This window comes from Ambystoma mexicanum, chromosome 1p (assembly GCF_040938575.1).
Source record: "Ambystoma mexicanum isolate Mex_15411 chromosome 1p, UKY_AmexF1_1, whole genome shotgun sequence".
Classification (NCBI taxonomy): Eukaryota; Metazoa; Chordata; class Amphibia; order Caudata; family Ambystomatidae; genus Ambystoma; species Ambystoma mexicanum.
In genome coordinates, this window is record NC_090921.1 from 410073815 (window position 1) to 410088470 (window position 14656).

At 45.0% G+C, this 14656-nt stretch overlaps 1 protein-coding gene across 2 annotated transcripts in view; it reads left to right on the plus strand.

The window, feature by feature from the left end:
• The window catches only part of SIN3B (SIN3 transcription regulator family member B), a 1409802-nt gene that overhangs the window by 609526 nt on the left and 785620 nt on the right, over positions 1 to 14656 (plus strand). For both annotated transcript variants that reach the window (XM_069649207.1, XM_069649206.1), the window contains one exon: positions 4387 to 4597. In XM_069649207.1, the coding sequence (XP_069505308.1) occupies positions 4387 to 4597 (211 nt within the window). The remainder of the gene's footprint in view (positions 1 to 4386; positions 4598 to 14656) is intronic.

A 14656-nucleotide genomic window follows, 5' to 3' on the forward strand; every position in this document is an offset into this window, starting at 1 on the left:
GATCAACCTCCTCTTCGAATTGGGTTTCTCTATCAACGAGAAAAAATCAAGCCTGGTGCCAAGCACCTCCAAACAGTTCCTAGGAGCTGTCCTAAACACTCAAGAGGGGTTGGCCTTTCCATCAGAGGAAAGAATTCGGAATCTACTACTGCAAATTCCGCTATATCTGCCCAGTCGCCAGATAGGGGTGCGCAAAGAGAGGCGTTTGCTAGGCATGATGGCGTCATGTATTTACCTGGTCCCCCATGCAAGAATGGTTGGCGAAACAGTGGTCTCAGGCAATTGCTCAGTGGGACGATCTAGTGGTCGTTTCGCCAACACTTGTACAAAGTCTTCACTGGTGGACAAGAGAGAACCTGTCAAAGGGGGAACCCTTTTACGATCTGGAGGTACAAGCTGTAGTTACTACAGACGCGTCCCTGTCAGGGTGGGGAGCACACCACCTCCACCACACAGCTCAGGGTCTCTGGTCTCACTCAGTGGCCAAGAATCATATCAATCTGCTAGAACTTCTGGCAGTCTGCAGAGCGCTTCGAGCGTTCAAACACCACCTGTTGTACCTGTCAGTACAGATCCTAACAAACAGTACGACAGCAATGTTTTACATAAACAGGGAGGGACTTGTTCGCCAAATCTGTCCAGGCTTGCCCAGAAAATGTGGACATGGGCACTCGGACGGAACCTTTACCTATCATCTCAACATGTTCCAGGGGATCTCAATTCACTAGCGGACGCTTTAAGCAGAGATCCCCTCCCAGAAGAACACGAATGGTGTCTACACAGAGAAGTCATAGAAGACCTCTTCTCACAGTGGGGTTTCCCCACTATAGACTTATTTGCCACAAGCGAAAACAGGCAATGCCCAGGATTCGCATTCAGGTTCCCTCAGGCAGTCTCCAAGGGGAACGCCCTGTGGATGAACTGACTGGTCAGAGATGTTTGCCTATGCTTTTCCACCAACCCCTCTCATGAGGAAGGTGTTCAGCAAGATGCATAGGGAATCGATGACGCTCATCCTAGTTGCTCCCTTGTGGGCGAGACAACCGTGGTTCCCACACTTACACAGACTAGCATTGTGCGAGCCCATCAGACTCCTGTGCTGGTACAACCTACTGTCCCAGCACCAAGGTCAGACAGTGCATCCTCAACCCAGCTCAATGAACTTGGCAGCATGGCTCCTGAAGTCATAGAGTTTTGACTTCTCAATTTACCACAGAGATGTGTGGACATCCTAAAAGAATCTAGGAAACCAAACACAAGGCACTGTTACTTTGATAAATGGAAAAGATTTGTTATCTGGTGCCAGAATAAGCAAATGAACCCCGTTGATTGCACTCATTCCAATATTGTCACATACATGCTCCACCTGCTGGATGCAGGGTTGGTATTTAACTTACTAAAGGTGCACCTGGCAGCGCTGTCAGCCTATACCACCTCCCATAACAAGGTTTCGTGGTGGAAAGTACCAGTGGTTAAAGCCTTCATGGAAGGGGTAAAGAGACTCCACCCTCCAATTTCTAACCCACCACCAGGATGGGACCTTAATGTGGTGCTTGCTAAGCTCATGGGCCCACCCTTTGAACCCATGCATAAAGCCAGTCTCAAACATCTGATCTATAAAACTGCCTTCTTAGTAGCCATTACATCCATAAGAAGGGTCAGTGAAATTCAGGCTCTGTCAGTGCAGGATCCTTTCTTTACTGTTCATAAAGATAAACTGGTTCTACGAACACACCCTAGGTTCTCCTCTAAAGTTAATTTCTAAATTCCACGTTAACCAGTCCATTGAGCTTCCGGCCTTCTTCCATGAACCCAAAAGCTCTGCTGACGTGAAACTCCACACTCTACTTGTGCAAAGAGCGGTCCTCTACTATGTAGACAAGACCAGGCCGCTACGAAAAACAGACCAAATGTTTGTCTCCGTAGCTACAGGTAGAGAGGGAGATTGCGTCTCTAAAGGTGCCATCTCCAAGTGGATAGTCAATTTTATCCAGTTATGTTACTCCCTTTCTGAAAGAACTCTGCCTTTTACGCCAAGAGGCCACTCTACTAGAGGCACTGGGGCCACTCTGGCTTTCATTGCGAATGTACCCCTTGACACCATTTGCAAAGCAGCTACATGGAGCTCTATTCACACTTTTACTCTGCACTACTGCATTGACACTCATTCCAAGACACTCAAGTGGGCCAAGCGGTTCTAAGACATTTATTTGCTTATGACCCTTCTCATATACCACCTCCTCCTCCTTCTTCTAACACTGCTTGCTAATCTATGCACGGCATGTGATCTAAGCAGATTCCACAAGCCTCAGAAGGGATACATTACTCACCGTAATTGTATTTCTGATGCTTGTATCTGCTTAGATTCACATGCCCCTCTGAGAGAAAGCGCATGGATGCTTGAAGTCTTATCTTTCTATCTATCTGCTTGGATAATCTGTACTCGCGCTACTCCTCATGCTACCTCATGTCAGAAAAAATACAATCTGAGGGTCCTACATGTGTGAGGGATCATGGGTACAGTGGACGTCACGCTAGGGATGGTATTACTGGCACGCCCTGTGTCGATGCCCATTTTGGAGTTTCGAAAAACAAACTGTAATACTCTGCAGCTTCCACTAGATGTCGGCCTATGTACAGCATGTGAATCTAAGCAGATACAAGCATCAGAAATACAATTACGGTGAGTAATGTATCCCATATATGACACACGTTTCCTTGTACCGTGTTGGCCAAGAGTAGAAAAAGTGTTGATTCAAAGGAAAACAAGTCAACAATTTAATTATTTTAACAAAGTAATTTATTTGCAAGCTTTCATGGTCTTGACCACTTCCCCAGGCAGTGTTGAAATAAGGCCTTTACATTACATTACTGCTTGAATAGGCCCTTCTGGGATTCCTTTTTTTTCCCTTATCCCTGCCTTTTTGTGAACATTATTTGTAGCTTGTTCGGAGAGGCATGCATCACAGATTTTGTATCTCTCTCTCACACTCTTCAAAGTTTGAATGGCACACACACACTGCATTCTTCAAAGTTTGAATGGTACACTGTGTTAAGTAGATCAGAGTCAGTGGAGCTAATGAGAAAAAAGGGAGAAGAAAAACATAGCCCACCCTGCTAAAATACTCTCGAGAGGTAAGAGTGAATGGTATATTTTCCTTCATGGTAGTTGTTGTCCAGTTGAAACTCTGCATATGTCAGGACTGTCAAGTTGCAAGGTCACTGGTGACACAATCATCCACTTCTTAGGCTTGTGCCTCTAGAAGGCCGGTAGGGAGGAGGCACAATTCCTGTGTTTGGCCTTTGACTCTCTGAACCGAGTGTGATCGGCTTGTCAGATACCAAATATGGATTGTCTCATTGCACTCATGAGAAAATGGTGGGGTCCGATATGAGACGGAGGGTCTCATGGGCCTTTGGGAAACCTGTGCGACTAGTGATTTTTTAGGCCTGAGCTGGAGTGAGTCTGGCAACTGGAGCAGTATCAGTTGGATGCCACTGATGGGCTTGAGAAAAATGTATCGCGTCTGGTCTGAATGTTGTAATCACTGCATCTTGATGCGTGGGCATTGCAAGAGTTCTAGCATATGTTGGGGCAAGTACTTAAGTTTGGAGTTTGACCAATTCTTTATGGGTCAGTATTCTGCTAAAGCAGGGTTCGACATTGCTGGGGGCTATTTAGCTCCTGGTTGTGGCCTAACAATAGCCTGGTTGGGCTGACACCAACAGTAGATACTAGGAGATACTTTTGACTCCTGGGTCATCTGATGTCATAAATATATCTGAGATTAACTGTTTGTGGAAATGTGCAAATTGAGTATTAGGATACTTTGTAAAGTCATTAATGACCTAATGGGTGACCTGTAATCAAACTAAATGTATGGTTTGCACCTCATGTGAAGTTTGTTCTGCAGCACGATAGTCAATAGCTCCTTGTTCCCAAAAGGTAGCTCTTGCTCAATCTGCAATGCCATATATCTATGAACTGCATTTAGCTCCTGCTCATCAATTCCTAATTGCGATTGCTGTGATGGCATATGAAGTGCATTTCAAATGTATTGCTTGGGACATTTGTGTTCAGATTATGTCCCTTAAACTAAGATTAACAGAATGATGACAGTAATGTTTCTACTTTTAAGTGTCATATCAGAGACTATTCATGCCTTTTACAGGGCTGGTTCTTCTAACATGGGGGAGCCTCATGTTTTTTCCAACCACTAAGACTTTTGTGGTACAGCTCTCTAAACTAGAGAAAAGTTTGCCTTGTTAATCGTTTTCTTCCTCTTAATTGAAGGTGATTTTCAGTAATATACCTGAATGTGTATACATGTTGCGTAATTGTCTTTAGCACCACATTATAGGCATGTCTTTGTTCTCTTTCCAAAGAAAATTCCCAGAACTTTTTGCTCAGTTTAAATCCTTCCTGGGAGTCAAAGAACTTTCATTTGCTGCTCCAATACCAAATGACCGCTCCAATGATGGGATTGGCAGAGAGATTGATTACGCTTCCTGCAAACGCATCGGTTCAAGTTACCGGGCTCTTCCCAAAACCTATCAACAGCCCAAATGTAGTGGCCGGACAGCCATTTGCAAAGAGGTATTTTTTTCTTTTCTCAATTTTGTTCAGTAATTGATGTGAGACAAGTTGAGCTAGAGATTTCCATTGTTAAATGCAAGGCTGTGTTTAGTTTATGAATTTATATCTTTCTGATGCTTGTTAATCTGCTTAGAATCACATGCTGTGCATAGTCTGAAATCAAGTGGTCACTGCGGAGTATTGCATTTTGTTTTTCGTAGTCGAAAAGGGGACGTTGACATAGGCGTGTCTGTAATACTATCCCTATAGTGACGTGCTGTGTACCCAACATCCCTCACGCGTCGAGGTCCCTCAGATTGTTTTTTTCCACCCAGAATCTGGTCGCCTTAATCTGGTGCTCGTTGGAGACAAATTGCCAATACCATTTATTCGACCCTTGGTCATTTTCTTTAAAGATTACGTTAAATCCTAATCCCTCCTTCAACAGCTAAGCTGTTTCACCGCTGATTAAGATCTTCGACGACGGTGATTGCGACGGAAGGCGATCCTTCAGCGCTGCCGAACACGTGGCACGGCCTCGCCGGCCTATACAGTGGGGAGAGTGGGGGTCGTGGGACACTTCTGTTTCTTTCTAAGAATGCCTTTCTCTTTCACCCACCTTTACTTCGGGGTCGTTATCACTTTTAACTAGATCCTCAGCTATGGAGAGGATGCCTTTTAGATTTTGCCGGCGCTGTAAGGACAAATTCACGTGGAAGGATAAGCATAAACGGTGTAACCGTTGCTTACCCCTCGACCACAACGAGGACGGCTATGCGGCATGTAAACTTTATTCGCCTAAAGACTTTAAAGGACCGCAGGGTCAAGAGGTGGGCAGCCTATGCTATGTCTAGAGCTGATTCCTCAGCCGCCTCCGCCAAATGTGACGAGGACAGTGATAACACTACCTCCGTATCAGAGGTTGTAGACCTCTCTAGGGAGCGCTCCCGCTCCCCTGCGTCTTTCCCCGGCCCGGACGAGTTCGGCTTACGCCCTACTTATGGGGATGTATACCCTGGCGACACTGACGCACACAAGAAACATAAAGATAAACACACAACCCATGGCACTTCTTCGTCTAAGTCGTAGAAAGCCCTAGCGCCAACGGAGACGTCGGGCCTACTGGTGGCCTCCGCTGACCATAAGGGTCGTAAGCCCTCCCCGCAACCGCAGACGCAACTAGCGACTGGGCTGTCCACAGATAAGGGCGCTACCACTAAAACGCCAGACAAAGCACCTCGTAAGAGAGCGCCCGTCGGCGATAAGGTCTCGGCACCGCCCAACACGATGCCAGACGAACCCTCGACGGACAGTTTAGTCGTCGAGAGCTTGGCTCGAATAGTCTCAACTGATGCTCAGAGACGGACGGCGAAGGAGTTGCCGAGCCCCGCTCACAAGGCCAGGGAAACGCAGTCGGAAGGCAGGCAGGAACCCTGAACATGTAACTCCCAAAAGATCAAGAGAGGTACTTCTTGAAGACCCCAGAGCCAAGTACCCAAGACTATTTAACCCACTTCAAGAGGAGGTTAACACATATGACCTCACTGAAGAAGACTCTCACTTTCAAGAGGATGAGGAGTTCCTAAATGTTGAAGATCAAAGAACCTAGAAGAAGAAGGTTTTGAGGAAAACCCATACATGGGTGGTGGGGGCTTTGAAGAAGACCCAGATGGAGGTGGTTCACAGCCTTGGCAAGTCCGCAGGAGCGTCAACAGACCCTGACGTTCTGTTCCTGTCCTCTCCTCAAACCACACCAGTCAGAAACCCGTCACCTATAGATGACCAACCCACTTTCAATGCGCTACTATGGAAAGCAGTAGCACATTTTGAAATTGATTCAGGGGAAATTACTCCTGAAATAGATTTTGTAGAAAAAATCAAGGAGAAGCCACCTACTAGCCAGGCCATTTCCCTTCTTTCCTCAGTCAAGAGACGACTTATTGCATTGTTATCAACACCTGCGTTGGTTAGAGGGGTCAACCCAAAAATTGAGAAACTGTTTAGTCCCTCACCCTCTGACCCATTATACATTAAGGGTCACTCAATACCTGATTCCTTGGTAGTAACCACCACAAGGAAAAGGGCAGGGTTTCTGCTATCTACTAGCGAAGCACCGCCAGACAAGGAAGGAAAGAAGCTTTACGCCCTGGGAAAGAGGATTACAGCCTCAGCAGCTTTTTCCACCAGAATTGGCAATAACAATACCTTACTGGCAAGCTATGCTGATGCCCAATGGGGAAAGTTACACCAAAACCTCGAAGAAGTCCATCTACTAGCAGACAAACTCGTCAGAGACTTCCCTCTGCCCACAGAGTACGAATGGCGATTACAAGAAGTCCTTGTCTTTGATGTTTTCACGCAGTGGGGTTTCCCAGAAATAGATCTGTTCGCAACTCTGGTGAAAACCTTGAAGAAGTCCCTGAGCCCTTACGAACTCGCTTGTTAGCCACTGTAACGGAAGGTTCTCTGGTTAACCAAAGCATCATCAAAAACACACTAGATGCTGCGGAAACAGCTGGCCGGTCTTTAGTTCAGGGGATACTTCTCAAGTGTCATGTCTGGCTCCGGAACTCAGGTTTTAAGCCAGAGATCCATTCGTCACTCATCAACAAACCAATCGAGGATTCCAACCTGTTTGGTAAAGTGGTGGATGATGCAGTAGAGACTGCTAAGAAGGATTTCGATACCCTGAAGACTCTAGACCAGATCTCAAGGCCTCCCAATAAGCGAGGTTACGGCAACAGACGCTTTTTTCGGGGCCAACGACAGCAACAACAACAGTACTCCTCAGCGGGCAACTGGTCCTCTACTCAAGGAACCAGCGGCCAATACGCTCAGAGAGGACAACGTTGTGGCAAGGGAAGAGGTCGGGGCCCCACTCTTAGAGGCTCCCCGGCTACCAACACCAAATGACCCGAAGTTTCGGGTCCCCTCCCATGCATCACCGATTGGGGGCCGGTTGACATCTTTTCTACCAGCATGGGAGGGAATAACAGACCGCTGGGTATTGTCAACTATAGCCTGCGGTTACTGCATAGAATTCAGTCGGTCCCCAACATACAGACCCCCAAGGGGAAAACCCCTATCACCAGAGCACCTTGCCATCCTACCTCAAGAAGTCCAACTGCTACTAGAAAAAGGAACAATAGAAGTTGTGCCTCTATCACAGGTAAAGGAGGGTATTTATTCAGTGTACTTCCTTATACCCAAAAAGTACTTAACCATGCGCCCTGTATTAGATCTGCGCCCAGCGGACAAATTTGTGAAACCTCAAAAATTTCGTATGGTGAAATTACAGGAAGTAATCCCCCTGCTTTCACAGGGAGATTACATGACAACACTGGACATAAAAGATTCATACTTTCATATTTTAATGTTGCCAGCGCACAGGAAATACCTCAGGTTCATGATAGAGAGCCAACACTACCAGTTCAAAGTGCTACCCTTCGGCATAGCGTCAGCCATCCCAGTATACCCTTACCTCGACGATTGGCTCATAACAGGGGATTCCTACGAGACATGCTTCTCAAAAACCCAAAAGACAGTAGACCTTTTGTTCCAACTCGGCTTCTCCATCAACGAGAAGTCCAGCCTAGACCGCAGCCAGGTCAAGCAATTCCTAGCAGCTCTAATTTGAACAAAGGACGGCCTCGTCTTCCCCTCCGAGAGGGTCCCAAATATGCTGTTTCAGATCCCTCAATATGTAGCCGGTCGAGAGGCGACGGTACGCAAAGCAATGCATTTCCTAGGAATGATGGCATCATGTATATATTTGGTACCTCACGCGACTGCGCATACGCCCAATGCAGGAGTGGCTCAACAGCCAGTGGTGTCAGGCCAGCGGACAATGGGACGATCTAGTGGTGGTCTTGCAGGCCTTGGTTCTCTCGCTGTGGTGATGGTCGAAGGAAAACCTCGTAATGGGGAAACCATTCGCCACCCCCGCAGTGGAAGCCAATCTTACCACAGACGCATCTCTCATGGGGTGGGGGGCTCACCTATCCCATCTGACTGCACACAGAGTTTGGACTCCGAGTGTAGCGTCCAAACACATACATTTGCTGTAACTACTAGCGGTCTTCAAGGCACTGAAGGCTTTCCAGGCTCACCTTCAAGGGATGACAGTACTGGTCCTCACAGACCGCACCACAGCCATGTACTACCTGAACAAGCAAGGGGGCACTCACTCTCCAGGACTGTCCAAGCTGTCCCAGAACATCTGGAAGTGGGCTCTCAAACACATGTTCCTGTTGTCACAACATGTACCAGGGGAACTCAATCTACTAGCAGACGAACTTGGCAGAGACTTCCCTCTGCCCACAGAGTACGAATGGCGATTACAAGAAGTCATTGTCTTTGACGTTTTCACGCAGTGGGGTTTCCCAGAAATAGATCTGTTCGCAAATCTGGTGAACACCCAATGCCAAGATTACGCCTCCAGGTACCCCCAGAACCGCTCCAAAGGGAACGGTCTCTGGATAACATGGTCAGGGAAATTTGTTGACGCTCCTCCCTTTTGCCCCCCTCCCCCCCCCTGACTCCCTTTCTAAACAAGATAGTGCACAAGATGCACCAGGAACCAGTTACCATGATACTAGTGGCCCCTTTGTGGTTCGCTAACCTAATGGAAATGTCACTGTCTCCACCGGTGAAACTAACCTGCCCGTACAAAATGCTGTCACAGGACAAGGGCAAAATGCTACACCCATGCCCACAGAGCCTGACCTTAGTAGCCTGGCTCCTGAGGTCATAAAATTCAGACATTTGCAGCTCCCTCAAAGATGCATGGACATCCTTAAAGAAGCAAGGAAACCGAACACTCGTTACTGCTACTCCAGCAAGTGGAAACGGTTTGTCATCTGGTGTAGGGCTAAAAGCATCAACCCCGTTGACTGCTCTCCCACACAAATTGTTCTTTACCTGACTCACTTGTTAGACTCAGGGTTAGTCTTTAATTCTATTAAAGTTCACCTAACTGCACTTTCCGCATACACTACGTCTCAAAATAAAGTGTCATGGTGGAAGGTTTCAGTTATCAAAGCCTTCATGGAGGGAGTGAAGAGAATCCACCCTCCTATATCTAACCCAGCTCCCGATGGGACCTAAATGTGGTACTAACCAGGCTTATGGGGCTCCCCCTTCGAACCCATGCACAAATCAACTCTTAAGAACATCTCTTAAAACTGCTTTCTTAATAGTTATTACCTCCATTAGGATGGTAAGTGAACTGCAAGCGCTCTCTATACTAGACCCCTTTGTAACAGTTCACAAGGATAAGGTGGTTCTACGCACGCCTCCTAGGTTTGCACCGAAATTCATTTCTAAATTCCATGTCAACCAGTCTATAGAACTACCAGCGTTCTTTCAAAACCCATCAAACTTGGGAGAAAAAAGCCTGCATACACTTGATGTGTGCAGAGCGGTCATGTTTTATATGGAAAGAACTAGACCACTGAGAAAGACTAATCAGTTCTTTGTCTCGGTCGCGGCAGGAAGAGAAGGAGATGCAGTTTCAAAATCCACTATATCTAGACGATTGTCCAATGCATCACTCTGTTACGCTCTTGCTAAGAGAGAACTACCCTTCAAGCCAAGAGCACATTCTACTCGAGGCACTGGGGCTTCCATAGCATTCATTGCAAATGTCCCTCTGGAGTCCATTTGCAAAGCGGCAACCTGGAGTTCTGTACACACCTTTACAAAAACACTATTGTCTATATGCCCATTCTAGATCTGATTCCCAGGTGGGGAAAGCAACATTAAGACATCTTTTCTCTACTGTTTCTTGTCGCAACCCACCTCCAACTCCGGGTACTGCTCGCTAGTCTATGCACAGCATGTGATTCTAAGCAGATTTACAAGCATCAGAAGACATGCATTACTTACCGTAAATGCAAAAAAGCATTTCTGAAGAATGTATCTGCTTAGATTCACATGCGCCCACCCTTCCTCCCCGCTCGGATGGAAGGAACATAGACATCTTATTACTTTCTCTCCTTTCTGTACTCACTCACGCCTAAGTAGGCTCCCTCAGGGCGAGAAAAAATACAAACAGAGGGAACGCGACGTGTGAGGGATGTTTGGTACACTGCACGTCACTATAGGGATAGTATTACAGACACTCCTGTGTCGACGTCGAAAAACAAAATGCAATACTCTGCAGTGACCACTGGATGTCAGACTATGCACAGCATGTGAATCTAAGCAGATGCAATCATCAGAAATGCTTTTACGGTAAGTAATGCATGTCACATTGCATGCTGACTTTAAGCATCAATGACCCGTCACCCTAAAATCAGCAGTCTTCTTGCTATTAATTTGAGTAAATTCAGATATCTCATCCTGAAATGGTGCTTTCACTTCTTTGGTCTGGAGGGTTGGCCCTGAGCAATGCTTTTGGTTCGAATTTATTCCAAACCTTCCATCCATCACCCTTTACGTAGACCCCTGAGTCCAAGCATTGTCTTTCGGGCAGGTTCTTTTCAATTATAGCACATAGCAAGACAGAGTTTCTGCTATATCTACTTAAGTTTGAGGTTTAGGTTACCTCCAAATTTAGTGCTATGTTTAACCATTGTTCATGTGTTTGTTAATTTACTAAGTTTGCCGTACTTTTAGGTATGGTTGTATGGATTTTTCTTCAGTCGCCTTGTGTCTCCTTTCTTGAGTTTTCTGTTTCTTAAAAAAAAAAAGCAAAATGCAATCGCATTCATGTAAAAGCTTGCACCTAAATTGATGCATAATACATTTTGTTATTTGGCAGGTAAAATGTAACCTTCTCTAACCTTGGTTTATATGATTCTGACATTTCTTGGTTATAAGCATTCCAATGATGGGTGTCAGTTTCAGAATATTGGGGCATACACTGCATTCCCTTGCGAATAAGGTTTATGGAATTAGTTATCAGTAATTAGCAGTTTGTCTGTAGTTGTCTGTGTTCGAGGTGCAGGGGAGATGTAACGACCCTGGCACATGGGCCATGAAAATATGCAAAGCAAAATTGAAAGTTCCTAAGGTGTGGGAACTCCCGTCCCCTGCACACTGTCTCAGGCCGTAATCCAGCCAAACTGTTGAATCTGTGATTGAAAATCAACTTCTCAAACATATTCTATTAATGTAGTATTAGTGCACAAGTATGATTGTGCAATTTTAGAAGGAAAAAAAAGTTAGGAAATAAACTTAAACAATAAATACTTTTGTTCTTCAAATCCATTTTTCTTTTAATTGGGTATCCAACACGTTTCGAGCAGGAATGCTCTTCATCAGCTGTTCTTAGATCCAAAGTGCAAACTTTTCTTTTATAAAAAGAGAAAAAAAAATGGTTTCAATGGACTATTATTGTTTTATGCGCTCAGTCTTCATTTTACTGTGTTTTTACAAAAACCAGTACACATCAGTTATGTTTGTACAGAATAGTTTGTCGTCCAAAGCCAGATGAATCACCTTGCAAATCAAGAGATCTCGGCAACGTGCCGTAATGGTGTGTCCCAAACTTGCATTTCAAAATAATTATCATCCGATTTGTCACTCGTTCTACAAAAGTGAAGAAAAACCCATTAGATGCCAGTAAATATCATTAATGTGAGTAAAGTAACAGTATCTAGTCATCACCCCTAACCCTGGGGGTTAGTCTCACCTTGAATTATTCAGGAGATTACATATTATGTATGGAGTGGAAGGTGACCTGAGTTCCTAATACGCTGTATTGTAGAACCTCCATCCTGTAAGATATATACATGGCCGAATGTGAGTAGTTTAGAGGTTTTGGAAGGCACCAAATGATAATCAGGTGGGGCTTACCGTGGCATGTGTGTTCCATCTATTGTAAATAGTGGGAGAGCTTCTACCCTCCGTCTGGAATAGTAGATCTTCGTGCTCCTGCCATCTACAATGACAATGGGTTAAGGCTAATAAAGATAGCGTTATAATATGCTGTGTGTGTGTAGAGTATAAAGAGAATTCAACTGTAACTTAGTCTGCGATCATATCCAGCCTGGAAACAGCAACGTGTTGAAAGCAGTTTGCTGTGTTGCTCGGTACCGTGGTTGATATGTACACAACTGGCGTCTGACGTGATGTCACAATGTACTAGGTTGCGTTGTGTACATAGCAACCCCGGTATGCAGTTTACGGCCTCATTGGCATGTATGTATAGGTGGCATGGCAATGCTCTAATGGTCCCGGAATCCAACTGAAGGACCGGTATGTCTCATTTACGGGTATATAGAAAGCTGTTTCGATATACAGCGCTACTCTGAAAAAGTATTTGTGCTGTGAAAAATTTGCTAGCCTGGCAAGTCAGGTCAGGTTGGAATTAAGTTGGATGTATCACTGAAAGACGCAGGGAACCCCTCACTCGGGGTTAGGGTGTTAGTATCACTAATTAACTCGGAAGAAAAAGACCAGAGAAATGTAATTTATAAACAAAGTATCAAAAAGGGAATTTATTGTGCCTGATACATCATTTTAACAAACCAATTAATCGTGATTTAATCAACACTTTGAGGAATTATTTACATTGCAGAAGAGTTAAGAACATCATAATTAATACAAATCATACAAATGACAATCATACCTTCATTCATCCACATACAGCCATCATGCATACACATTATATACAATTGTCATATCCAACAACAATGCATATATAATAATAAAGCCTGTTAAAAATCATAATTGACAGATTTATTTTAATAAAGTGTATTCAATGTATACGACCAATATAATTGTAAGTATGATCAATTCCTGGGGTGGGTCAGTTAAATATACAAAACAACCTCATCCCTATTTTTTTTAACCGGTTTGGACGTGTTTGCATCATTTAACAACGTCTTCATCAGGAGAAGAAGTTTATATTTCTAAAATAAAGGGGAAACAAAACTACTATGAAACCCTAGCTTTAAAAAAACGCACACTAAACACTGAATGGGACGATCCCAAATGGGCATGCTCCCACAGTTCGAGTCAATGCGACCACTATATTGACATGCATAGAAATATTCAAATGGCGCCACCCAGGGAAATATACCTCTGGGGTTCCCCATTTATTTCCTCCGGTGTCTGACGGAAAGTGCTACCATGCAAGACTGGTGCCCTGAGGTGAGGTGGAAGAATAGACCAAGGTGAATAGATCCCCCCCAAAACCAGAGTGGATGGAAGGAGACATGCCATCTTCGTAAACACCAGCGACCGCCCAAGTAAGTCACCAGATATTACTGTGTATTTAAAAATCTTGAAAGTAACTGTATTTGCAGATGATGCCAGTCAGGCCCCCCCAATAGTGACACATAGCACATGGGCCATGTGGGAAGCCTTTCGAAGAATGAACTAGCACCAACCTGGTGGCTAGTAGGGGCTACTTCTCAAAATGACAAACTTCTACAACGTAGACCGACCAGGACCAAGGGTAGCGGGATCACGAGAGCTGTGATATAAAAGGATAATGACCAAGACCATCCTTTTCAGCTACTGAAAACAAGATTGCACCGGATTTACCACATAAAGGACAGTGAGGGCGTTGGAGTCAGAGCGGACGCAATTCCCAAGATTTACACCTGACCAAGGACGATAGTTCAACCAAGTTATCTCAGGCCTGCACTGACACAAGTATCATCTCTGTAACAGAAAGAAATTCCCAACCATGAGTCCGTCCGTATGAGTATGGAAATCTCCATGTTAGGTGTTAGGTACCAGCCTATAACCACAGCATGAAGTGGCATACATCTTGCCAATCTAAACTGGAAAAAGGGGCAATTCTCATATATGCCAATTTATATTATGCAAGATGGGGTCCTACTGTCTTGGCCCAAAGATAATCAACAAGAAATTATAAAATATGAGTCCGCCTTACCGGCACTCAGGTTGTGGCTTGAAGAAAGGGGGGAGGGGAGGAGGGAAAGGGTGGGGTGCGGGAGGGGGTGATTGTTACAGACAACACGGCTAGTGTAGTCCCAAATGTTGTCATCTAGGACCTCCATGAACTACGGTCATGCGAACAGATGTCATTATGCACCAAGTTATTCTAGTAAAAAGTGAAGGGTGGAATTAAGTTGGAGACATTGTCTGTCAAGCAGTCTTAAA